This window comes from Lutjanus erythropterus, chromosome 12 (genome assembly GCF_056507025.1).
Source record: "Lutjanus erythropterus isolate fLutEry1 chromosome 12, fLutEry1.hap2, whole genome shotgun sequence".
Taxonomy (NCBI): domain Eukaryota; kingdom Metazoa; phylum Chordata; class Actinopteri; order Lutjaniformes; family Lutjanidae; genus Lutjanus; species Lutjanus erythropterus.
This window is the reverse complement of record NC_139328.1, coordinates 23,952,711-23,979,053: the sequence shown is the minus strand read 5'-3', so window position 1 is coordinate 23,979,053 and position 26,343 is coordinate 23,952,711. Positions and strand designations below refer to the sequence as shown.

The 26,343-nt window shown below is 39.1% G+C and overlaps 1 protein-coding gene across 1 annotated transcript in view; it reads left to right on the top strand.

Moving 5' to 3' along the window:
* Window positions 1-26,343, top strand: part of LOC146318036 (contactin-associated protein-like 4) — a 136,127-nt gene that overhangs the window by 21,685 nt on the left and 88,099 nt on the right. Inside the window, exon 2 of the mRNA XM_084732216.1 lies at window positions 16,703-16,813. Within this exon, the coding sequence (XP_084588342.1) occupies window positions 16,703-16,813 (111 nt within the window). The remainder of the gene's footprint in view (window positions 1-16,702; window positions 16,814-26,343) is intronic.

Sequence of the window (26,343 nt, the reverse complement as noted above, 5' to 3'; positions counted from 1 at the left end):
CTGTCACATGAAGGTTTAGTAGTTCAGTGTAAAAGTCCTGCATCAATGCCCGTCTCTGCCACTTGTGAAAATAAAATACAGAAACTCTCAGTTGAAGAAATCCTTTGTTTCCAGCCTCAGGAGCTCTAAGTGCTTGAGAGGCAGGAGAAGATGGAGAACATCACATTATCTGCAGAGAAGTTTTTTTAAAGAGCACTTACTTCTAATGTCTCCTGAGGGAGGACGGCTGTAAAGTAAAACTAAGTAGATGCTGTGACTGCAGCTCCTGTTGTGGTTTAGTGAAGGTATAAAGAGGCTGTACACACACACACACACACACACACGGAAGCACACAGGAAAAGACAGAAAGAGAGCTTTTATAAAACTCTACTGCAGCACCAGCAGTAGGTACTGTCGGTCTCTTCAGCAGTGCTTTGAAGTAATGCTATGACATTTGTCTGCAACAAATAGTTTGTGGTGAAGTGAAGTTTGGTTACAGTCAGGAAAGGTTGCGGTTTCAATGAAATGTTAATAAAGACGCGTCTTGTGCTTCAAGTCACTGCAGACTTTTTCTGTATTAAACCAAGACAGTCTTTCCCAAGGCATACAACTTGAACAGAGGACAATTAAGTTTCTGTCCAAGTTTACATACAGCAGACATACATACAAAAATAAATTTAAATAAATATATATATTCACATAAATGAAGACATAAATTCAAAATAGTAAATTAATTAAAAAAAAAGTACACATACACTTGGGTTACATAGATATGTTGCTGTCATGCCTTCTACAAAGGAAATAAATGGCTGCCAGGTGACAGAATTTTCTGGTGGACCCCCTAATGGTATGCACATCACCTCTCTGATCCATTTGCCATATGTTGGAAGGAGAGCATCCTTCCATTTGAACAAAATAAGCCTTCTGGCCAACAGAGACCAAAAAGCCATCATATTTATATAGCACCCAAGGAGAGGAGAATCCACTGGAGCCACGCCAAACAATGAAATCAGTGGTGATGGGTCTACTGTTTTTCCACATATTCTACAGAGTGTGTCAAAGTTAGATTGCCAAAAAAAAATGTACGGCTTGGGATATGACCAAAAACATGTGTTGTGCAGGTATTTTGGAGGAATATAATTTTGAGATTGACTAGGCCCATATCTTCATTAAAACAAACAAACAAACAAACAAAATGTGATCTGGCGGGAATCATGCTTCCTTCAAATTTATAATTTGAAGGAGACAGGGTTGATTTCTATACATTAAATACAGAAGATGATGTGTAGTTATGGTTGTTTTGGATTTTACACAATATAACTAATTACTTTTGCTGCTGAGTAATTAGTGAAGGACTATATTCTTTCTGTGAATAATATAAGTAATTGATCACATTTTTTAGGTTACTCAAAAGTTGGAAGAATTGTGTATCATGTCACCTCATTCATGATACAAACAGTTTGACCTCAAAACATTGTTCCATAGCACCATACTATGGCTCTAAAACTGATGTGTTTTCTTAAGAAAGCATTTAATTGAAGTATAAAGGAATAAATCTCTGTACGTCCTTCAGATACCTCAAGAACTGTCCATTTGATCTAATTCACATTTGGCAGGTGTATTGCTTAGAACCCAAGGGAGTGCAGTGTCAAATTTGATTTCCTGGATTCTGTGGGTCCAGATGAAATGTAAGCCATGCCAATTTACAACCACATTTGGTGGATATGTGCTGATGATTGATTTGATATGATTTCTGAGTGACTATGACAGATTTGGTGCCATTTGGCCAATAGATGATGCTGTGGATACATAATCTAACTGGAAAGGAAGGAATCACTGTTTGTCTGCCTGCAGACTGGCCTTCACATATCTCAAGAACTGTTCATCTGATTGGCTTCATAATTGGCAGTTACATATGTTGCTGTGGACCCAAGGGAGAGCAGTGTTGAGTGTAAAGTTGATCAGATGAATGAATGAGTATCCTGCAAACAGCACTTCGGGGGTCAAACAACTGGTCTGCTCTGAATGTCCTTGGGTTCCAAGCAGCAATACCAGGAGCAAAGCAATCAGCAAATTCTTGTGAGCATGGATGCTTTCTGAAGGGGCACATGCTCGGTATTGTTATACCATCTCAAAATATATGGGAGGAGGTCAAGGTGGAAGGATGGGGGCAAACCTTGACTCGCCACTGTCACATTAGTGGTTGCTCTCAGTAGGAACTGTTGGTACTCTGTAAGTAATATTAAAAGGAGTACAGTCTAGACCCACTCTATATTAGAACTGCCCTGACATAACTCCTCTTATGATTTGGCGTAGAGTTGGGTACAGAATTTGACACTTTTAAGGGTACAATTACATCTGTACTATCGACGACCAATACACATTAAATTAATCTGTACCAAATTTCTGTCTGGAAGCTCATCTGGCTGAGAGAGTTATAGAGAGTACTGAGAGAAAGAAAAAGAGAGAGAGCAATGTTAGAGCAAGCAGTAGCTTTTTAAAGTAACAGTAAGTCAGGGCAACAGTGAACCAAAAGCTCTCACAAGTGTGGTTACTTGCACCACCAGCGCACAGTGAGATACAACTATCAGATGTGCCCAAGTGCCCTCATTAATTCACCAGAGAGTTTAGGCCGGCATGCAATAAGCTGACCAGAAAGTCAGTTCTCATCACCTTTAGGAAGCAGGTGCACCAGGAGCGCAAGCGATGGCAGCATGACGGCGAATTTACCAGGAGGAAACAAAGAGAAAAGATTTTCAAAGCGAGGAGACAGATCTCCTGGTTTAAGGAGTGAAAGCACAAGTGCACAATATATGGAGACAGCAGGACGTCTCCAAAACAACTTAATGTGGAAATAGTTTATTTTTGAACGCTTGCAAAAAGTAATACAATAAATGAACTGCAAATGTCATGCAGATATGTAACTGGTTATGTTTTACACTGAAGCTCCTTGAAAATGTGTTTTACTTTATAATTCATTATCTTCGTCATTATTATACAGCTCCACTGGCTGAGGAGTGGGGGAGAGAGATGTTACAATGGAGGAGAGGTGAACCGATCCAACCACCTCAACAGAGCAGTTACACGGCTGACTGTGCTCCTTCTTTCCTCTTCTCTTCCTCCTCATCCTCATCTCCTCCTCCCATCCTCACTCCTCCGTCCTGCTCACACTACTGTGGGTGTAGGAAACAGAATTTGAAAGTGTGTCTCAAGTTTGAAGTGCGCAAAATTACACAGAGTGCATCCAGCTCTGTCAGAAGCACCCATACCTTCGGGTCAGGCCAGTCTCATGCATTCAGATATGAAAGTATTTTATGCGCTCTGCTCTTGTGGCATGGGCATTGGCATTGCGATTCATTTTTCATCTCAACTGATTTCAGTCGTCTCACATTTGTATCGATTTTTAACTGTCTCACGATTCATCATTAAATCCCAAAGAAATGCAAAGCTGGTGAGGGCAACACGTTTAACAAATGCAAAATACAGTTCATCTAAAAGCTGAAAATTGATGGTTTTCATAGCCTGAAAGCTAAATCCCTCACAACAGCAGTAGCTATTGTTAGTGTCCCTGCAACTAACATCTAACTAGTGTAACTTAACTCTCCATGGACAGCAAAACTTTTAATGAGGCATCAACATCTTCAGATGACTAAGTTTGTTGAATAAGTTGCTGGATTGTTTATTGTAGTAACTGTCTTGGTAGGCTTAGCATCTGAAACTCCTTACCAATATATTCAGGATGCCCGAACAGTGTGAAGATTTGTACGTATGTATAAATAACATAAATAAATGACAAAATATTTTAAATTGGTGACAATATATTTAATTTAAAATTTCAAGCTATTTTTTATACAGTTGAAATTGCATTTCTGTTATAACAGAGAGTAAAGTACTGAAAAAAGGTACCGTTGGGTACCAGTACCAAATTCCAGGTAGTGGTATCTGTACAGTATGGATGTGAACTGTATGTGAAAAATGTGAACTGTACCCAAACTTAATTTGCAAACAAAACAGAGTTGACTTGACTTCATTTAGACAGAATACAGTCTCAGTGTCTGACAACAAGCAAAACACTGGTTTCTTTCAATTGTGAGCACAGTCTTTACATAAATTCAACAATATGAGTCCTCACTTGTTGCACCTGATTGTCCTTCTCTGTCAAAAACAAAAACATTACCCTTCGATTAATGGATTGCACAGGAAAAAAGGTTTGTAGTATGCTGTTCTGGTGTCCTCCACTGAAGCAGTGCTGCCTTTTTTTTCTCCATTTTATGAGCCCCCAGTGTCTCATTCAATTTCATGTCTCACTTTTGAAATAAATTAATTTTGCTAAGCTGCCTGGATGATGTGAATATCCGTGTGCTTTTTGTTGAATGACAGAAGCAAATTACTTTTTTTCCTATGGAGATGTGTTGATATTTTCAATTAAGAGGCAAATATATTCAAATCACTCACTTAGTGCAGCTGGCAAATTAGTAGATATTTTATGATACATATTTCCCCCTGGAGCCATTAGTACTAGTGATGTAGCCTGCAGCATCCCCTCTAAATCTGCATAATTCTGCTGTTCTGATTGACGGTAAGTGAACTGAACTGAAGTCTTGTTTCTCGGCAGCTTGCTTCAACTCTCCGTCTGCGTTTATTTGAGTTAAACCTGGGCAATTTAAAGATGAAGAGATTTTAAATGGTGCCATGATGTGGCTCGTCGCTGTTTTGATCACTTCATTTGGTTGATGTCTGTCTCCCACACAGCCACCCACATCGCTGCTCAGTGTGACGAGCCTCACTGAGGAGGATGATTGTTCTATCCTTTCAAAGGCAGCTGTAGATTGGTGTAGTGCACAGCAGTGTATGCATGAGGATGTTGTTTGTGTGGGCTGCTGTATATGCTATATATGCATTTATGTTCTCTTATGAAGCATGTGATGTTGACAGATCTTTTGACATCAAACAGAAAAGCTTTTAGTCGACTTTGTCTCTCTGACAGACTGGATTCATACTGCAGAAAAATTACCTTCTCATCAAGTCATTTCATCCTCATCGCACTGCTTAAAGGACACATTAGAAATGTTGGTCCAATTATCGTCATGGATGGATATCGACACTGGATGTCAGAGCTGGACTTGTTTGAGCTGCTAGCTTACAAGACTTGAGTAAATGTGGTCAACAACATGTTGCCTTGAAGGTTGGGAGGATGATCCAACAAGGTCATCGATTTATTTTGGTCTACAAGGCAGAACTACTTAATTTTTGGAAAGAGAAGTTTAAATGTGAAATATGAAAACTAAAAACACTAATGGTGTGTTCTCACCAACTTGTCCAGTTGAACTGAATGCTGGAGCCGTTAGGCAGGTTGGTTGGTGCAACTGCTAAACTCAAACTCTTATGACGACTGAACAACTGCTGTCTGGTCCGCCCTGAATGGATGGTCCTAGATCACTGTCAAGTAAACTCTGGAGCGGTTCATTTCTGGTGTGAATACCATTTGAACCAGTCATAGAAGTGTAACATATGCATCATTTCATTGGTTAATAATGTTTTCAGTCACTTCAGACTAGTACAAGAACTAGTAGCACGTTTGCTGGTAAAGTGTGGACTGGCAAGGGACAAACCTGGACTCATGAGACAGTCACTGTTTTCCCTGCCAATATGCTATTTTGTTACCCTTGGAAAAAGCCAAGCTAGCTGTTTCCTCTTGTCTCCAGTCTTCATGCTAAGCTCTGCTAACTGACCGCTGACTGCAGCTTCATATTTATTGTACACATGTGACAGTGATATGAATATTCTCATCTAATGCCCGGAAAATGTAGAGTGTAAGATAATAGTTAACAAAATCAGTATTTGTTTTGATTAATGAGCAGGAATTATTTAGTAGATTTCCGACATTGTTAAAATATTCTTTTAAAGATCCTAATTGTTTGCCAGCTGATTAAGAGTCTAGGAGCCATGGAAGGCAACTGGACTTGCTGAAGTTCTTGAAGATGCCACTCACCCCTCATCCGTAAGGTTGTTCAGCTCTATCTGACTAATGAGGCATTTAACCTCTTGTAGGATCATCAACACCTTGAGAGTTGTTATTCTTCTCATTACGGTTACATAATGAGGCAAATTTATTTTTAATAACTGGCAAAAACTGTGAACTGAAATGTGAGAGTGTGCTTTGTGTTGTGACTGAGGCTTTTTTGTGTTTCAGTGTGGAGTTTACAGTCCTTGCTGTGCTCATTTCGATTATGTTTTGTGTTATTTCTCAATCCAATTAAAATCTTTGCCTTTCCTTCTCAAATTGCAGTATAAATAAAGTTCAGAATAAGCATGAAATGACTTGGTGAGGACTTTGTAGTTGCGGTATGTGGCTGTAGATGGTAGGTGCCATATGCTGGTGTGAAGCCTGATCAGATTCTCTCATCCTGTGCTATTAATTATGTGTCAAAGCAATGCTAATTAAACCAGGAGAGGAGAGCTCCTGCCATGTCCTTACCTTCAGGGTATTAGTTAGCACAGTACGCTGCTCTGAATTTCAATTAATCAATTAACAAGTTGGGCCACAGGCAGCTTTAGAACAGATACTGGCTCCTGTTGAATAATTCAGCAGTTTTAATCAGCTTGTTCTATCTATCACGGCCAGAATGTAAATCTAACATGCTGTATAAATTAAACAAAAATGTATAACTGTTGTATTTTTGGTTGACTGTTCATCTGTACAGCTGATGCATCAGAAATTCTTTAATGAGGTCATTATTTTTGTTTTTCTCATGTTTTTCAGTCTATTAACTACGACAGTGAGAACAGGTTTCAGGCTTACATTTTAGGCGTCAATCATTATTTTGAAATTTGAGTTTGGATTATATTCAGTGGCTCTTTTCTTCCGCCACAGTAGCCTGTCAATTAGCCATACTGGCAACCAAGCTTCTAGAAAACACCTATTTTGTGGGTAAAATGGAGTGTGGATAAACTTTGTGGAGCCATTTTTGGTTTGACTTCATTACTCAGAGCCTAAGGCTTATAACATAAATGTCAAGTTTGCTTTATAGGCTGTTTTTTTTAATTTATAATGTCCTGGAGAGCTGAAACAATAAGCTAATTAGCCTTACTGGATTAGTTAAGTTACCAAGAAAACAGTTCATTCATTTTGATAACCGATTGATTGTCAATCTTTCAAATAAAAAAGGCTAAATATTTACCATTCCTTGTTCACAAAAGGATTTCCTGTTTTTCTGTTTTATATCATCGTAAAGTGAATGTTTTGGACTGTGACATTAGGTGGGATAAAAGGTTTTTAAGACATCAACTTGGGTTGGCCTTTTAATAGACTAAATAATTAATCAATTAACTGAAAAGCTAATTAACAGATTAATAGGTAAGGGAAATAGCTCAACTCTTTTGTGTCAAGAGGATGTTTTTGCCAGTATTTGTATCTGACAGGTGAAATGAAATGGAGTAAACATATAGAAATATCATATAGGCCACTGGACTTATGGTGGTGGATCCTCTGGTTCTCTGTACAAACTCATATTGTGATTCAGCAGGCTACAATTCTTCTATTTTATTGGAATCAGAATAGAGCAGCTTGAACACAAAAGTTGAAGTCACCTTGTTAAATCATCCCATTGTGCAACACTGAGTTACACGCACACACTATTTTTTTTTTTTTATCTCCTCACTACTTTGGGGCTGGATCTCTCCAGGTCAGACTGGAGGTAGAAGTTGGGCAGATTAGTAAAATGAACACTGGCGTTTTCAGCTCGAGGATGATTGTTAGTGCTCTGGAGCAAAAACAACCATGGCTGGAGCCTCATTATCCTGCTCACTGCTACACGCTCTGAATGGCTAAACAAGTCGGCTCAGTTTGTACTGAGAGGCACTGAACTCTGGGTTTGTGGGGCTTACAGAGCTCTGAAGTGCAGGACCTCCTGTTTCACTGCTGTTTGTTGAGCTGATGGATGGAGCTCATCGGTATTCAGGGTCTCCAGCTCTGTCATGGAGTCTGTGGGTACTTTGCTATTCAGCGAAAACAGTAAAGAAGTGGACAATGCAGGTGAATGAGCCGTGGTCTCCCTCACTGTTTCTCCCGTGCCAAGTATTAGTCTGCCTATCATGTCAGCGGTGATTAATTGTGCTTGACAGTGCCAAGGCCTTGGCACTCCAGAGATTTTTTTTTAATCTTTTGAGACTTTTTACTGCCGTCAGATTCACAGTTTATTCACTCTGAATGATAAAACTGACACGGCGGGTGGATGGATGGGCTGTTTGACTCTTTCTCTCCCTCTAAATCCTGCTCAGGTACCAGAAACGATTAAACATTCATTTGATGGGAGGATATTTTATTGAGATTAAAAGCCATATCCCATCACTCAAATGTCAATATCATGGTCGGTGAAGTTCTCGATTATACTGGGACTTCCTTTTTATTTATTTTTTTTTAACTGAGGAAGAAACGGCATCATATTTTGACCCAGTATTAGATCAGTTAAAGGGATAGTTCAGATTATTTGAAGAGGGGTTATATGAGATACTTATCAGTTGCCATTATATTAGCTACAGTAGAAGTCAGCACCCCGCCAGTTTGGAGAAGTGAAGAGGACGCTAAGAAATATACTGCTGCCAGCAGGGTCGGTTATTTTTTATCATATATAACAATGGTATGCATTAAGGGAAAAACAAATCTGTAATATTCACTCATTTAGAAAGAAAGCAGCAAATGAGCAGCCAAACTTTCTGTGCTATCTGCTGTGAGGCTTTGACATGTGCAGGTATTATGGAGCCTATACAGACAGACGCTGACGTTACAGTGTGGCGTGAACAAGGTTGTCAGGTGACTGTGATGCTGATGTAGTCAAGGGGTTAGGTTTTTTTAAACGGATAGTTCGGATCACAGAAGTCAGACAATAACACAAACAAGCTAAGGCATTGAGTCAGTGGTAGACCAGCAACTCACATATTTTGCAAGAAAAAATTACTGGATTCACCTATGAAGTTTGGTTGGTTTGGAGGGAGCAATATAATATTTTGCTCATGCACTGGCAGTTTCCTGTCAGAAAAGGCTGAAGTAAAGCAACTGAAATATTCTAAATATAAGGTGCACTAAAAATGATGACTATCAATGAGTACCTCATACAACCCTACATAAAATAATTCAAACTAGCCCTTTAATAATGTTATTTTCTACCACATTAGATTTATGACAGAAGAATCACTTCCTTTATAGGTTGAGAAGTGAACTTATCTTACCTCTGTTGCCTCTGAGTCCTCAATCACCTCTTCTCCCATATTTTCCTCTTGTAGAGTTCTTATCTTGAAGCAAAACAGCTCTCATTTTCCTATCTTTATTCTCCATAATAGTCCTTCTAATGTCATACAAATGCTTTTCTGCTGATGCCACTGATTCAGAAATGTCACCCTTTCCCTTCTGTAAACCTGGATACCTGGAATATAAATGTCAGAGGAAAACTGTTTTCTAAATGTACCCTCCAGAGGACGTCGAGGATGACAGAAAGAGAAAGATGGTAGGTTTGTTTTTGTGTCAGGGAGGAAGGTGCAACAGTTTAATATTCAGGAAAGCTCTCAGTTCTACACAGCCGGGGTCAGTGTCGAGGTTCAGTGGCTGCAGAGCCCAGCAGGTATTCAACATTTAGCTCCATTTTCCTCTGAGCCGTCTGTGTTTGTGCTCCACTGGTCACGCTGTCAGGGACGTCCACTCTTAAATGCCAGAGCTCCGCTGAGGAAAACTGGCCCAGTGTTTTTAAACTGCTCTGCTCTGTCTGTCTCACTCTGTTGAGTGTTACCTCAGCAAGGATGTGCTCTCACCACACATTATCTCCTCAGGGATTACCACGCTCACTATTGGAGAGCTGTCCCTCTCATTTCACCTCTTCAGACTACTGTAATTCACCTGCTTTTCACGCTGAGGGCTCCCCCACCACCCACAGTAACAAGTGTCAGTGAGGCCACGGCTTACGGGGATAAAGACTATCAGGAGGAGCTTCAGAGGACCACAGAGCTGGAGGCCCTCTGATGATTGTTGAGTAGCTCGCCGCTTTTTAAAAAAGTGATTAAATATTTATGAGGCTCAAAACCACTCTATTACTAACAAGTTATTAAAGTGTGATATGACTGTACATCAAGATGCTCAGTGAGTACTGCTGTGACAAACTGAATCAAATACACTTCAGACTCAGTTGATAATTTTATCATCAATGAGAAACTACTTAGAGCCACAGTGTCACTGAGGTCAAGTTGGAGGCACTCTGGTATTGTCGGACAAAATATTCATAGACTTTAAAACTTTATGAAAATTTTAAACAGGCACAAAGTGTAGCGTTTAACATCAATAAATCATTACCAACTAGCCTGGGACATAATATAATTAATAGTGTGGGGAATTTAGTTATTATTCCTCTTGAAATTCCTGTTATGTAATGACGATCTAAGAGAGAGGAGGTGGAAAAATATAAAAGGAGCTAACCTTTTCTTGGTACTGACCTGTCTTTGTGGCCGGGCTACTTGCTGAAAAAGCAGTAGAAAATGTTGGGCTCTCTCTTTTAATATGCAGGCAGGTCCATAATACTTTGCTACAAGGGCTTGATTGTGAAGTGGTTCTTCCAAACAAGTGTGAATTCACAATAGCTATGACCACTTACATGCATGCATCCACAATATGTGGCATCTATGGCCAATTTGAGCCTCACAGAAAGAAAATTGCAGTGTGTCTTTGTGTGCATGTGTGTGTTTCTACTAAGTTGCGTGAATCCATTTAGAGGATATGCACCTTTTAGTCATAGGCCACTACCACACCCCCTTTTTGCCAGCTGGCATTAACAGTTGAACACCTGTCCTTTGGCTCATCATGACCAACATGTCCACTAAAACTTGAGTCCATTTGAATGTTATGTGCCTTTTTGCAATAGGCCACTCCACCCTTTTTGCAACTGGCATAAACACAAACACACATCTTCACACACACACACACACACACACACACACACACACACACACACACACACACACACACACAAAATAAACAAACTAATATATTTATTTATAGAGCTGGTTGCTGCTCATAAAGTCTATCAAAGCAAAAAAAAGGCATTGGAAAAACTACTTTCTCAAATAATTCAGAACCCATCCTCCAAGAAAACAACAGCATCAGTTGTTTCAGCAAGCACCTTAAAAACTGGTTTATGTTCAAGTCACAAAGCCTTCTAAGGACCATAGTAATTATAAATGAAGCAAAGGAGGAAGTCAGATGATGTTAGACGAGTAGTCTACATATAGGGAGGAGGTCAGGGTATGGATGGGTCGACAGTCAATACTGCTGGTTGTTTACCCATCTACCATCCATCCAACCATCCTTTTGTGAATATAATATCTCAAGAACGCCTTGAAGGAATTTCTTAAAGCTCACAAATGTCCACTTGGACATATTTTGGTGGTCAGAGGACAGAGAGTCAAGGTCACTGTGACCTAAAAAAAAGTTTTTGGCCAAGAATTGTTGCACTAATTCTAACAAAATTTCACACAAGTACCTAAGAGGATAAAATGATGAGGCGATGACATTTTATATCCACAAGGTCAAAGGTCACCTTCACTGTGACATAATATTCAGCTCTCCATCAGTCCTCTGTACTGCTCAGTGAAAATAGTCTCTAAGTGAAGACAGCATGTTTCTTACTGGATTGCATGAAATTCACTGGAATGATACATGTCTATATAGTGATATTTTACAAAAACAATACACTTAATACCTTTCATTAAATTCCTTCAAAGTTTTCATGTCATATTACATGAGTGCGGACGGATATGGATGTGAATTGCCACTTCACTGGTTGGTGGAGGAATGCAACCCCAAGGCAGTAATTCTAGTTTGAAATAAGACCACAATGAAGTACTTAGTGTAAGCCACACCATGAGGTTTCCATAAACTACATACTTATTCATTTTACTTATTTATCTTGTTATTTTTGTTTCTAAACTTTTCCAGACCTTAATTAGTGTTTTCACGTCATAAAACATATGTTTTTTTTCACCAGTAACGTTTTTTAGAGATCAGAGAACAGAGATTAAAGGGGAGTGAATATTGGACTTAAATCTGCCCGGTGGACACAAACGTGACTTCAAATGAATGTTAATGTTGCTCTCCAGCATCCACAGAGCAACATGTTGCTAACACCCGCAATAACAATTTGCGACTTTGATTATGCGTTGTGTTTCCTGGCTTGTTACACCGCCCCCAAGTGACCAAAAATGTCTTAATTTAGGATTAAACAACACTGAAACGTAATTGTCCTCTTTAGGCCTGTGAGGTATTTTGGGAAGTGTAGTCTTATTATTATTATTATCTGATTATTTTCTGAAATATTAGCACTAGCAATGCCTCTGGTGTGTGCAGGCAGCTCAACCAGCATCTCATTAGTTAACTGTTGTCCCACAAGTAGAGTCCATCTTCAATGTGGCATATGTAGTCCTTGTAGATAAATAAACCAACACTGTGGTGAAATCTGTCTCTTTAAACGCAGCAAAACTCTCTTTTAAAAAGTGAAATCATCGAGCTGTGGTGGATATCGAGAGGCAGATGAAGACCTTGTGCTGTAGAGATGAAGTGCACTGATGTTGACAGAATAATCAAAGCTAAAGCCTCGTTGTCAGAGTTGTGGGCTGTGATCGGACTGCAGCGTGAATCATAGTAATTGGCTCTTGTCTCAGAGGTGGAGAACAACATCCATTAACGGAGAGGCTTTAGATGGAGGCAGCATTAGTTTGGATTTAGCTTACAGTTTGGAGCTGGAGGGGAAAGCTGTGAATATTTACTGAGCTGATTTTGACGAATCTGTGTGTATGTCTGTGTGGGATACAGTTACACTACAGGCTGTATTTCTACGGTTTGTCTGTTCACTGATTAGTAGTATACCATTTCTCACAGTGATAAATTACAGGCTACAGTTATGTAAATATAGCTGCAGTGCCTCATTATACAGTAGATTATTGCCTACTTTTCATGGAGGCTGTATTTTATATTTAAGTACATTTTTATTTACAAGAATTAAGGGACTGTACATATGTTTCACCTTTTTTTAAATAAACAACACATTCACAACATTATTGTGACTTTCATTGGACCAACTGATTTAATTTTCCATCCGTAACTAAAAGTGTATAAGACCTAAAGAAGATTGTGTACTCCAATTTGAACTTTTTGGCAAACACATTTTTGAAGGCTTCTTGAGGAGACACTGTTGGGAAAGTGAGATACTATTAACTACTATTAAATACTATTAATAACTATTGAGATACTGTTAATCTTTGAAGCCTTTTCTCTTGTCAGAGCAACATGAAATAATACTGTTAAAGTCTACAGTGAACCCCACATTTGTGTACTTTTTCTAAATACTCACACACTCTACTGTCTGAGCTCCTCATCATCTGTGACAGCAATAATTCTTGGGTACTTGAAAAATTCTTTCCTGTCTTCTTTTATTTCCTCTTTGGCAGCAAAACATGTTACAAAAACCTTCAGAATCTCCTGTAAGTTAAACTGACTTGGAAACGCTCATTACTCTAGCAGCATGGACCTAAACTGCAACACTCTGCAGGAGAAAGTGTTACGCTGATAGCAATCTCTACTGTTTGCTGCTGTGAACACACAATGCTGTATTCAGACCAAATCAGGTGCTATGGTGAAAATGCCAGTCCTCTCATCCAATATGAATAGAGGTAGAACATTTAGGCTGTGGAAATTGGAACTGCAGGTGATGCCAAAAAAAAATAAAAATAGAATTAAAAAAATACAGTGGTTGAAACAGTCAGCTTCTGGAAAAACACAACCTGATGTAACACTGCAATCCAGTAAGCTAGCAATCAGACTGCTCTGAAACTGGGCACTATCGAGGTAGAGTTCATGGACCAAATAATGATACTACTGCAAAATAGCGAGAGCAAAAAGCTTTCTTTGGTGTTTGCCCATTTGTTAGAGAGTGCAGTGGTGGTCCAGCAAGCTACAGACTGAATGCTGAGAGAGAGCGGTGATAGCAAGAAAAACAAGTGAATCAGAAAAATAAATTGATATTTTCTGATCATTTTGTATTGGTTTCTTTCCTAAGACAAATAAACACACCCACATCCCCACACGTCGCCAAACAACCATACACAAATTGCTGACATGCCTGATTTGGTCTGAATCACTGATATAAAGACAGATGCCGGGGGTCCACTTCCTCCCACTATACATAACTGAAATCAAATATCCTGGATACAAGTCTGCGCAGTAGTGATCAGGGCTGGAGATGGGCTTTCAAGTTACTGCCCACACAGCAACTTAATCTCAATTGCGAGCAGAGCTCAGCTGTCAATTAAGATGTGAAAGCCACTTTTGTAGAACCAGATAACTAATTAAAACCAAAGTGATCAGAAAAATGAACACTTGAAACACATCTTTCATCTTAAGGAAAAATTTATTTGATGCATACTTTGATTTTTTTTTAGTTTGGACCATGTCTAATCTGCTAAGGAGGAGGCTGGGTTCATGACCTGTACTGCAGCAGGCAATTAAAATGTTTCTCTTCAGTTTTGGAGAGCTCTCATGTTGTCCATTTCTGTGGTCTGAAAACAATACAATCCTCAGATGATCTCCACTTTTCTAAATGTAATTTCCAGAAAATATATCAGGGACAATTATGTAATTTTTACATAGCCACCAGATGGTAATGATCAAAATTATGGCAAACATAACAAAATTATTTTTGAAACAAAAGCTATTGCTGACACTTTACATGATTTTTTTTTTTATTTGTTTTTTTAAAACTTAACTGCTAAAGTGAAGGTTGGAGCTGCTGCATGAGGTGACAAAAGATGTGCTCTGTAGTGGTGGTGGTGAGATAAGCCAATTAAAAGGACAATTATTGCAAATTATGTATAAAGTATATGACATTTTTATTGCAGCTTATCATCCATAAACCATTAAATTGTGAAACATTTTGCTTCTGACAACGCTGATTTGTCTCCATCAGTACCCAGCCTGTAATGAGCCAGTCAGGATACCATTCATCTCCACAACACGACGTGATTACAGCATTCATTTATCCATCTGGGCAAAATTACACCATTCATTCATCCAACTGGACATTATTACACTGTTCATTCATCTAATATGGTGCCATTACAGCTCAAAGACCTGTTTCCACCTGGGGAACATTAAAACCTGCTTCTCAATGATTAGACTCCACTCTGACTCTCATGTGTTAATATTCACAGAATCAGTAGCAATGATTATGAAGCTGTTGTGAAAACCGCTTGACTTTTTATTTAAAGGCATTTGCTTCTCATCGTATGACATTTTCTGCAGTGGATAAATGCTGAAATGCATGATGGTCAAGTTGAAAGCAGTTCTGTATCTCTGTGGTACTGATCATTTTGAGATACATGGCTTTTACCTCTCAGCATCAGTGAGCTCCCGTCCTGCTGTTTTTAACAATTCAACAGTTTTCACTGAGGCTGAAAGATGGAGAATAATCCATCTTCTGCAGCGTGTGATATTGTGATATCCTCAGTGTGTGATATCCTCACACTCAAATACACTTTGAAGAAAAGTTTGAGCACTTCATACTTTTATGAACCACAAAACTTATAGTCATGCTAAGAGAGCAGATATTGTTGTATCAACCTACTGTTGTGAACCACTTTCTGTTCACTGAGAGTTTACTTTATTACTTTATTTGACAGGGTTGCTGCATATTAATACCATTCCTGAATATATGCCAATTTTCATCTGTAGTCCCCAGGCAAGCAAAAAGAGAGACAGGAGTGTAATGTCAAAGACTGCACCTCAATGATAAAACTCCACTCCTCTTCAGCTACTCAGTGGTGTTTTTAATCAAGGCTATAAAAAAATGTAGTGTTCCTACCCTGTCACCTCTGGTATTCTGCTTTTCTAATTCAGTAAATGCTGCATCACTCAGGTTAAGTGTTCTGATACTTTTTTTCTCTACTATTCTGAGCCTCTGAAGCTGAATGGATGAACTTCTTATTACCAAAACTTCAGTTTTACTGTAACTTTTCAGTAGCTATTAGAGATGCCACAGTGAGGAAATTATCCTACCAGTTAATAAACTGATTGCACTGAACATTTTACAAGAAAAGATATGAGCGATGACGGTCAGCGTCTGCATGGTTAGAGCGCTTACTTTGATCTTTGATGTTAGATCTTAAGATCTTCCTTTTACTTTGAACAAAATGATTGCTTTTAAGGTTAGTTCATTAATTTTCCAGTTGCCTCCAGTTGCAATAGAAATGTGCATGTGATTTACAAACAGATGAACATTTGTAGTGTCTCATCAAGATAAGATATTTCTTCATTAGTCTCACAGCAGGGAAATTTACGGTGTTAGCAGAAAAGAAGACAGCAATTATTATATACGGTTATATACAATGTACTGTAAGGCGAATATTCATATTGAACATAGAATAAGTGTTGCACATTGGAATTCACCTGAGTGAAATATTGATCAGCTGTAATACAGAATCTCTAAAAACATGCATATATAGCAGGAAATGTATTGATTAGTATCAACAATCAATCGTATTTGCTTTAAGGAAAACTCTGCAACACATGCAACCTTTTCAGTCAACAAACACCCTGATTACTGTTTCCCTGACAGCTTGCTTGAGCTTTGAGCCACAGAATTTAAAAATAACCTTAAATCCTTTTTTTTTCTGCTTTGTTACTGGTTGACAGAGGCGTGTGACAGCACGTTGGTGTCCAATCTACCGCCATCGTCCTTCAGGAGCTCCTCCCAGCTGTCCAGCAGTCACGCGCCGGGCTTCGCCAAACTCAACAGGAGAGAAGGTGAGGAAGATGAGGAAGAGTTTCTGCTGCTGAGAGTGACTGGGTGAATTATAGATGGATGAGTGGGATTTATACACTGGATTTGACTCAAAGTGTGAAGCATGATTTGGCTAAGTATTAGATGACGTTGTGATGGTTGCAAATAGAGCTGAAGTGTAGCTGTTTTACAAGTTTAAACAGTTTTTGAAGACTTGTCATTTGCAATATGTCTTTGTGTCTAGCTTGTATTGATATATGTTCAGTATTATTTGTCAATGGCAGCCTGGCATCTCCTTGTGAATTAATCTTGCATCTCTCAGTTATTTTTTTTCAGCATGGCCTAGTTTGATGGTTTTATTTGAGTTTTATAAGCCTGGTACAGTGCACTTGAAACTTGCGACTTTTCAAATCCGGACTGGTGATGCTCCTATTAGGACGTTTCCACCAACATGGAACCAGCCTGTTTTCAGTTCACCTACCAAATTTTTGAGTATTTCCACCCAAAATAAAATGGCTTAGAACCCGATGTTGGTTCTCAGCTGGAGCCAAAAAGTAGCAGGTTTTCCTTGAGAATTGAAAGTGGGCGTTTCATGTTCTACAGGTTGTTTTGCATTGTGCAACGCCCTCTGTTGATGAAATCTTTGATGACAGTGGTTATGCTCAAGACTGGTGAAAATGCTGGCTGGTTCTTTAGATAGCACTAATGCTCCAAGAATCTTGAATGGAACCAGGTCAAGAACCAGAGTTAATTTGGTGGAAAAGGACCTTGTCAGTCAGTGTATCAAATCCACCCCATGTTAAATAAAAGATTGTGACTGAAACATGAGAAACATGAGCTTTCTGATTTGTCTGGTTCCAAGGCCAGGTCAAAGGGCCCTGAAGTGGCAATTTTAAATGCCTCCAAAAGTATGGTATTTGTTGTTATCGGTGCTTTCCAGTCCATTTTAAATGTTTTGATGATATATGGTGGCTTTGTGGCTGACTTTCACATGTGTTGGAAGCCTTTGCTTTCTGTTGGTGTCCATTTTATTAGGCAACTTTTAGGTTTATTCAATAGCTGTCAGTGTAGAGACACGCACGGAATATGGGGACAGATAGGGAAGGATGTGACATACATCAAAATTAAGGAAAAAACATCTCTATCTGGAATTGAATGGGGACATTGCAATTACATGGCATGGACACCACGACAACCTGAAACTTGTCAGTTTTTATTAAGACATCTTAGTCATACTTTTAAGTTTGCTTGCCTTTGAAAAATATTTGAAAGATTGATAACTTTTCCCTCTTTTGTGGGAAACAGTCTTCAGTCTGAGGCAGACAGGCTGGCAGGGATTCTGGCTGCTTCATGCGAAAAAAAAAAGTGGATTAAAAGTTACCTGAATAACCTCTCAGATCATTTTGTCTGTACAAAATGTTTGTCAGGAGAGGGGAAACGGTTATCTGTTTCTGAGGAGTTGCTCTGCAGCAGTTCAATTGAGCTCACTGCAGGAGAGACTTTGTTTAAGCTCAGGACACAAAGCACCAAACAAACAGGAAAGTTTTTACTGGATTCACAAAGATGAACAGACAACTCACCAGTGACCAGTTTAGGGGAAGACAGAGTATCAGAATTATTTCTAAGAGACATGTCAAAATAAAAGAGAGAACAAGCAATAGCTGCTTTGGCTGGTCTTTATTCTCTGTAGATGTGTTGCCAGAAGGATAAATGTGAATGTTGTTTGTTCATCCAACATGAAAACCCAGTGGGGAGTCCTGTGCTGGATGCTGATGTGAGGCTTTGACAAAATGATGATCAGGGTTTGTTGTGGAGCTTTCTGCAGGGAACGAGCTTCACTTCTTTATCCCGACATCAAAGCTCAGAATCAGCTGGGAGGGTGAGATGAGTTTAATCTGAATCTGTATAACTTTCACCACCTGGGAAACTAAAGGAAGCAGAGCCTGCAGATCATTGCTCAGGTTAGTTTAATGGTCGAGATTTTAAGAAAATTTTTTTGTTCTTCTTAATGCTGTCAGTCTGCTGTCTTCGCTTGTTGATCTACAAATGAACAGGCTCTGAAAAGCTGCTTAATATATTTTAAGTACTTTTTGTCATCTCTATAGAAGACATTAATCTTTTTAACATGTAGGATATTTCCCCTGCAGTCCTTTTTGATGATAGAGTAACATCACTGACTTTTGACTGAGTTGTAGATCAAGTATGCAGAGAGTGAAGTGCATTCAAGGAGATGCACACTCAGGGATGCCATTGGAAACAGAGTGAACTGGGATTAAGTGAAATTCATTTTTGTGTTATCAGTGGGTTAGTAATAGTCATGGAAAGTATTTTGACATCTTCCATGCTCTAAAGAAAGAATAAACAGTGTTGTGTTAGTTTGCGCTGAATCAATCAATTTGTTCACATTAATTTCTTCAGTTTTTAAAAAAAAACATATTTAAGATCCACTGAGACACTGGAGCCTATATAATGACATTTACACACATGTTTTTGTGTTAAAACATTAAAGGCCAGGATTACTTATGTCTTTAGTTATGACAATTTACATCAATTTGAGAATGCACTACAGCACACAGAAAATGTGAACATCCACATACTACTGAAATTCAAAATTCCAACTTTCCAGTTCAAATTGAACGCACCATAACGCATGATGATGAAGAGGGAGACAAGACAGAGGAGACGAACAAATACGCACTGCACTGTGGTTCATACACTTCATGCTACATGATCAACCAAAGTTTCCTCACCTCAACATTTGTGTCCATGCTCACATGCTCCCTCTCTCTCAGCTGCGATCACACTTCTCTTTTTATCAGCCATCTGTGTGAGCATCATTATCACACTCAGCAGTGAACGTTGCTCATGTTCACATTCGCTGATTGCAGACTGATCTGTTCAGTTTACCATTCACCAAAAATATGAGCATGTTCAATTAACAATTGTTCAATTAATTTTTTTAGCACATTCATGCACAACACTGGGTGTAAGGATGCATGGGTAAATGAGCAATTGTTTGCTAATAGTTTCATATATTTATAATGCAATAGGTTGCATGATAACAGGTTATTCTGCTGACCCCAAATGTCTATATCTGTGCCTTCTGATCGCCTGTGCACAGATCCAACAGAGTTCCCCATTAATTATAATCACGTCAATATGAGAAAATGCAGAGATTAGGAGTGGTAGTGTAATGAATGACTGGGCCACTGCTGATAGCATCATAACCCATCACTTCACTGCTGCATTTTTCAAATCTAGCTCTGCTTGTTGGTAGATTAGGAGAGCTGTTTGTGTGACATTTTCCTCCTCAGTGGTATTAAGGGTGCAAAGCCGACATGATTCCAGCTGTTTGCTGAGGAAATCGATGAATAAATGAACGTCTCCAACTCATTTCCATCTCCTGCTGCTGCCGCTAACTCTCTGCCTCCTCCAGTCGTTCCCAGAGGAGCAGCTTTGCTCTCAGTTCATTTACTCACGAAATGAACAGATTATCAGAGCCCTGGAATAACACCTACTGGATAAATACATGCATTCTAGACATGGGCTTGATTTTACATCATAACAATGGACTGTAATCAAAATTGAATCATTACTTACGTCAGTTACAACCAGGTGATGGATTTCCACTCCTGATAGACTTTAAACTGGTGTAGCTGTTAAAACTGGAGGCTTGAATCTGACCATAGACTGTAAAAAGAGCCTGATATATACAGGAATAAAGATTAAGATGAAGACCTCTAATTATATTATACAAACTTTACCACTATCTGCAACACAAAAAAGTATTTCACAGGTTTGGCATGAATTGGTACAGCTTGCTAGAAGACTAAAAAGATGCCACTGATGAAAGAAAATTATAATGTTGTGTCATATTGTATATTACATTTATAGTAGAGTGATAAATGTTGTGTATCAAAGGCCAGTCAGCAGTGAGTTATTTGCTTCATATGGTATGGCAGCCACTGGCAGCAATGCATTAGTCAAAAGTACATAACATGTGAGTCCTGGCACTAACAGGATAATTTCATCAGCAGCTTAAAAACCTTGTTTTGTTTTGCAAAAACAAAAGCTGCCAGTGCAGTTACATTATTTCAACTCAGTCCAAATGGAAATCACTGTGTGATTTTTGTTTTGTTGCTGTCGCAATTTGTATGTTGAAACAAGAACAAATTAATTCAGGATGCCGCACAACAATCAAGAAACAAATCAGAACAGACTTAATTTTGGAAAATATCTGATCTGCATTGATAACTGGTTGAATTATTCTACCTGCACTGACAGATATTTGAGAAAATATGTGAAGATTCTCAGTCTGCAGGTCATTTTATATCTAGAACTTCCAAGTCAAAAGACAACTGGACCTGATCTTGATTGGTTGATCTGAGCAAGTCCAGTTGCCTTTTTGTCTAGCTCTAAGAAAAGAAGACATTAATGACTCAAATACAGATCCAGCATCACAGCCGTTTGTGAAACTGTTGCAAAATGTAGTCTATAGATTTGTGTACATGGACACAATTTGTCAATATTTTTGGTCACAGCACAACTGTCAAAATAATAAGGATAAATGTGGTATAACTCCTTGATTTTACAGGCACATTATGTCTGTGACAGTTCAGATTCTTCCTCTACACGGCTTCACGCCCCACCAGCAGCATTTCAAAAGTGGAGCATTTTCCTCACCTGATTATGTTTAGTTGCTCAGATTTTATTGATATGATTTTGATTTTTGATTGATTTTTTCCTTGTTTTTTGTGTTTTCATCATGGCTAAGCAGGCTACATAGTTAAATAGTTTCTGTTATGATTGTAAGTCAGCACACTGTGTTTTATTTTGAAAAAGCAACCTCATTCTCTGCGGTGTTTCTGTGTCTGACTTCACATTTGCTCGATCTTCTCTGTGTAGGCTGAGGCTGCATCCATCAAGAATAGATCCTGCATATGTTGAGCAGAGTGGAGAACTGCTTCTGAGATGCACTGTGGCATTGCTGGTGGAAATACAAGGATTGCTTAGAAGGGTCACAGTCTGCTTCGGTGGCTTTGGTGTGGCAGTAATGTGATGCCCATTAGAAAGAATTCATAAAGAGTTAGAAGGTAGATCTGGATTTTTTCCCATTTGAGACCAATTGTAACTGTTAATTGTTATAAATTAAGCAGATATTTTAAACCAAACACAATCTTCTCCTAGACCTAACCAAGTTATTTTGGTACCTGAACCTAACCATGAGCATTGTGCTCACAAATAAATGTAAAGTTTGTGTCCATGTAGATGAATTGATGTACTAATAGATTTCTTTTGTAAGAATTTAGATTTCCCAGTGAATACATATATACATGTATATATACTTTCCACAATAACAAAACAAAAATCTTTAATCTTGGCAGAACAACACAAAACAGAAAAACATGAACTGCTGTGAGACTTTGCAGTGATACACTTATTGGACTTTTCTTTCCTCAAACTTTTGGACGCCTACATACTGTATGAATCCACCCACCCACCTGCATTCACATGCATGCATGAGTCCACGGCCCACTCTGCCTTTTTTGATGTTAACTCACTCTTACTTAATCTTGCTTAACATAAAGCAGAGTTGTTGTTTCCTCCATCTGGCACCAGCCTTTGTGTAATCGCAGCTGGTTGATACAGTCTCTGCTACTTTGCGGGACTTTGTTGAGACCTATGGTGTGCCTAACAGATTATGACATACTGAACAGATAACGGCTTCAGCTGAAATGCCCACAAATTCCCTCTTTGAGGTTGGTTTTTGCCACGTTGTTTTATTACGCATGGCTCAGCAGTGATAAATGTGTTTGTGCCTGGCATAAAGCATGCAGCGAGATACACAGACACATTCTTTTTTATACATGGCGGTTTCTTTTGAGAGGTTGCACACGCAATATTTTGTGCATGCACATCATTTTTACATCTGGAAGCTGGAATTGGCTGAAAAGCTCTGGCAGGCAGCTGATTGGAGATGAATGTCTCTTTCACCAAGAAGCTGCAGGATGAATGAATCACTATTCTGGGCTCGCCGCTCTGTTTTGATCCTCCGTCTGTCTTCATTTTGATTTTCCATTGTCACTTTTTATCTTTAATTTTTCACTCTGCATTTCACTTTTCCATCAGCCTTTCTTTATTACTTGCATTAAATTATCATATTTTAAATTGTCTTCTGTACACTGTGGTCTGTTGTAATCATAACTTTCACTTCATCCACAGTCACATTTTCATTGGTAAGAACTAATTAACCAGCTCTCTCTTCTTGCCAAATGTTAATGACAGTCTTCATGTTGAAACGCTTTATTTTCTTGGCCAACACTCACAATTATCAGTGATGCCGATGCAATTATGTTGAAATAGACTTTAAAAGGAATTATTGTGCCATGGTAATCACTCTCTAAATGAATGAGATTTAAAAGTGGAATTAAACCTTAATTGGAACCTACTCTGGTTGTCCGCATGGATTCAAGTATTGATTTACATGTTTGTGTGCCTTAGAGTTCCAATGTTGCACTTGAAGATCAAGTGGAAATGTGTTGTACTTTGCCTGCAGCAGACAACCGCTGTTTTCCAGCCTCCTGCTGCATCGGGCCCATTAGGCTCTCTGTCCGTCTGACATGTTATCAGTCTGCTGAAATTACCATCCGGGCTCCCTTTTCTTATGTAAATGATGAGCTCTCACCCCAGGCCTGTATTAAAAGTCTGCCTGGTACTTGTCTCTCCTCTGCCTGTTCACTTCTCTACCCGTCTCTCACTGTAAGGGCTCACCTCTTCCTCTCTCTGCACAGCCTTTTCCATTCCGCTTTTCATTCCTGTCGTTCTCTTTGTACGCTCCTGTCCATCCTCTGTACCTGTCAGGTGGAATATCGGTGCATTATTAATGATTCAGCAGTCCTTTCTTTACTTATCCATCCATCTGTTCCTTATAGTGAAGCTGCTTTCCAGAGTGTCAAGCTTGGTTTCCCTTCAACAGTGAAGCAGAGGGAGATCTGTGCAGGCTGACCGGCTCTCATCCTCACCTGTTACATACACTATACCTCCTACTGCTCTAATAACAAGAGAAAGACAAATTGAGTTGGTCTCAGGTGTCAGAGTCCTTCAAGGTAAAGTGCATTACTGAAGTATCAGGGATGAAAAGAGCACTAAGCTCACCTCAGGTTAGGTACATACCTTTGGTACATAGTTTGTGAAAGAGAATGTGCCCTTCATCTCCCAAGATAAATTGAAATTATATCCTACTCACCCTCAATTCTAAAGAAGTTGGGACATTGGTTAAAACATAAACAAAAACAGAATGCAATAACAAACAAATCTTTTCTGACCTATATTCATTATTACAGTCTGAAGACACGATATTTAGTGTTTAATGTTTAAACTGATTAACTTTGCTTTTTGTAAATATACACTCATTCTGAATCTGATGCCTGAAACATGTTTCAAAAAATCCCCTTTACATTTAACAACACTCAGTAAGCATTTGAGAACTGAAGAAATTAATTTTTAATTCATTTATTATAGAACATTATTGAACATCAATTATTTGACAATGGGACTTAAGAGAAAAAGGGGAACTCAATAGGTAACTCTTTATTTCACTGGTCCATAATTTCCCAATCATTTTTGAATAAATTTACAGGAAATTGCCTGGAAAGAAAGGTAATTTGCTATTAATTATACCAAATCACACGTCTTTCCAAAGACAGTGCCCGATCACTAATCTTCAGCGCTCAATTACTTCTCTTCAAATAAGTGATCTCCACTGGCAGCAAAAACTGGGAAGAACACAAGCTGTGCAAGCCGACCAATCACATTCTTGCAGTCTTCTGGAATTTCTGTAGCCAATGCCTGCTGGACCTGTAATAAAAAATTTTTTTGGGGGGGGTGCTTTTTTCACCTTTAGTGTACAGAGACAGCCAGTGATAGAGAGGAAAGGGGTGAGAGAGCGAAGGAATGACATGCAGCAAAGAACCATAGGTCCAGAATGAAACTAGGGCCAGTATGTCCCAGTTGTATGCAGTATGCACCTCATAAGATAGCTACTTGAACTTTGACCCTTATGCTCAGACATTCATCACAAAGGAGTGTGGTTAAGAATAGCGAGAAAAGTATACTGGCTTGCATACTGCAAAATGAAACTGGTTGCAGTAGGACATCCTGGTATTTTTGGCATACTGCATTTGACATGCTATGTATTGGGACATTTTTCTGGCATACTAAATAGTGTGGTAGTATGGGGTTATGGAATGCACAGATAGCCTCAGTGCTTGGCCTTTACCAGTGGAGCTACCAGGACGCCCATGTCATTACATTTTTGAGGTGATGCATACGAGCCTCTTAATAACCTACAGCTGCCACAGTCCAAGGTACAATGGGAAGAGGACCTAAATGCAGACTCACTCGGGTATTGAGAGAAGTTAGACCTCAGGGTTTTCTGTCAGAAAGATTTTGGGAAGTTAGATATTGTCCAAAGAGCAACAAAGTCCATGTGGAGAGCAGGGTGGATCAAACAGGAGTTTCACACAACATACTAGGGTTTGTGTTCTGTGTGAAACACTTGACTGACTTTCATTTTTTTGTTGCAATTTGGTTAGGATTAGGCAACAGAATACTTGGTTAGACTTGGGAAAAGATCATGGTTTGGTTTAAAAGACTTTCGAACTGAAGTGATCAGCAGGTTTATGATTATCAAGAAGACAGTATAAAAAGTCTGACAGAGTATAAGCTGGAGGGCTGGTCAGAGACAGGCAGAGGGTAACAGCACAATTTGATGACAGCGCAGTAAAGCAGAGGGAAGAGCAAAAGTGCCTGGTATGTGCAGTATATACACAGGGACAAGAAGTAACAAAGCACAGATGAAGTTAAATGAGAAAATGAGGAACAGGTGTGCAGGTAACTGGAAAAGAAACTCTGAGGGCATCTGCTGGACAGGTGGGGAATAACATGAGCAGGAGAGATCCATAATAGATGCAGGAGCTGAGTGGAAGATAGGGGGAGTCATGAATGGAGTAGAAAGGAAGACAGGCAGGTGTCATCATGACAGTGGTGTATGTTACTATGGCATAGCTAGAAAATTTAACTCATAAAGATGACCTAAGTTTCTGTTTGCTAGTTTAGCAAAGCTGCTTAGCATCAATCATACAGTAGCACGAGTCACGTCCTTTTTTCACTGCTGGCGGACCTGCTTCTTAAAGGTGATGACAATTGACTTTCTGATTGGTTTATTGCATGTTGGGCCTAAACGCGCCTGTGAATTAATGAGGGCACCTGGACACATCTGATAGGTGTATCCTGCTTTGCACTGGTAGTGCAAAGGGCGGGGCAGGGCAAAATACCACTTGCACCCCTGGCACAAGACGGCAAAGGTGTTTTGGACACACCTTGAATAAATTAAATCCATTGCACATCACGCTTTACACTTGCACTTTAGAGCTTAAGATAGGGCCCCTATAATGCGGTTTTATTTTATTGGTGAGAAGTAGATAATGAGCTTTACATTGCTACCGGCAACCATCTCACTCCCCTGAGTGGTAAAGCTGAAGCATAGGCGAGC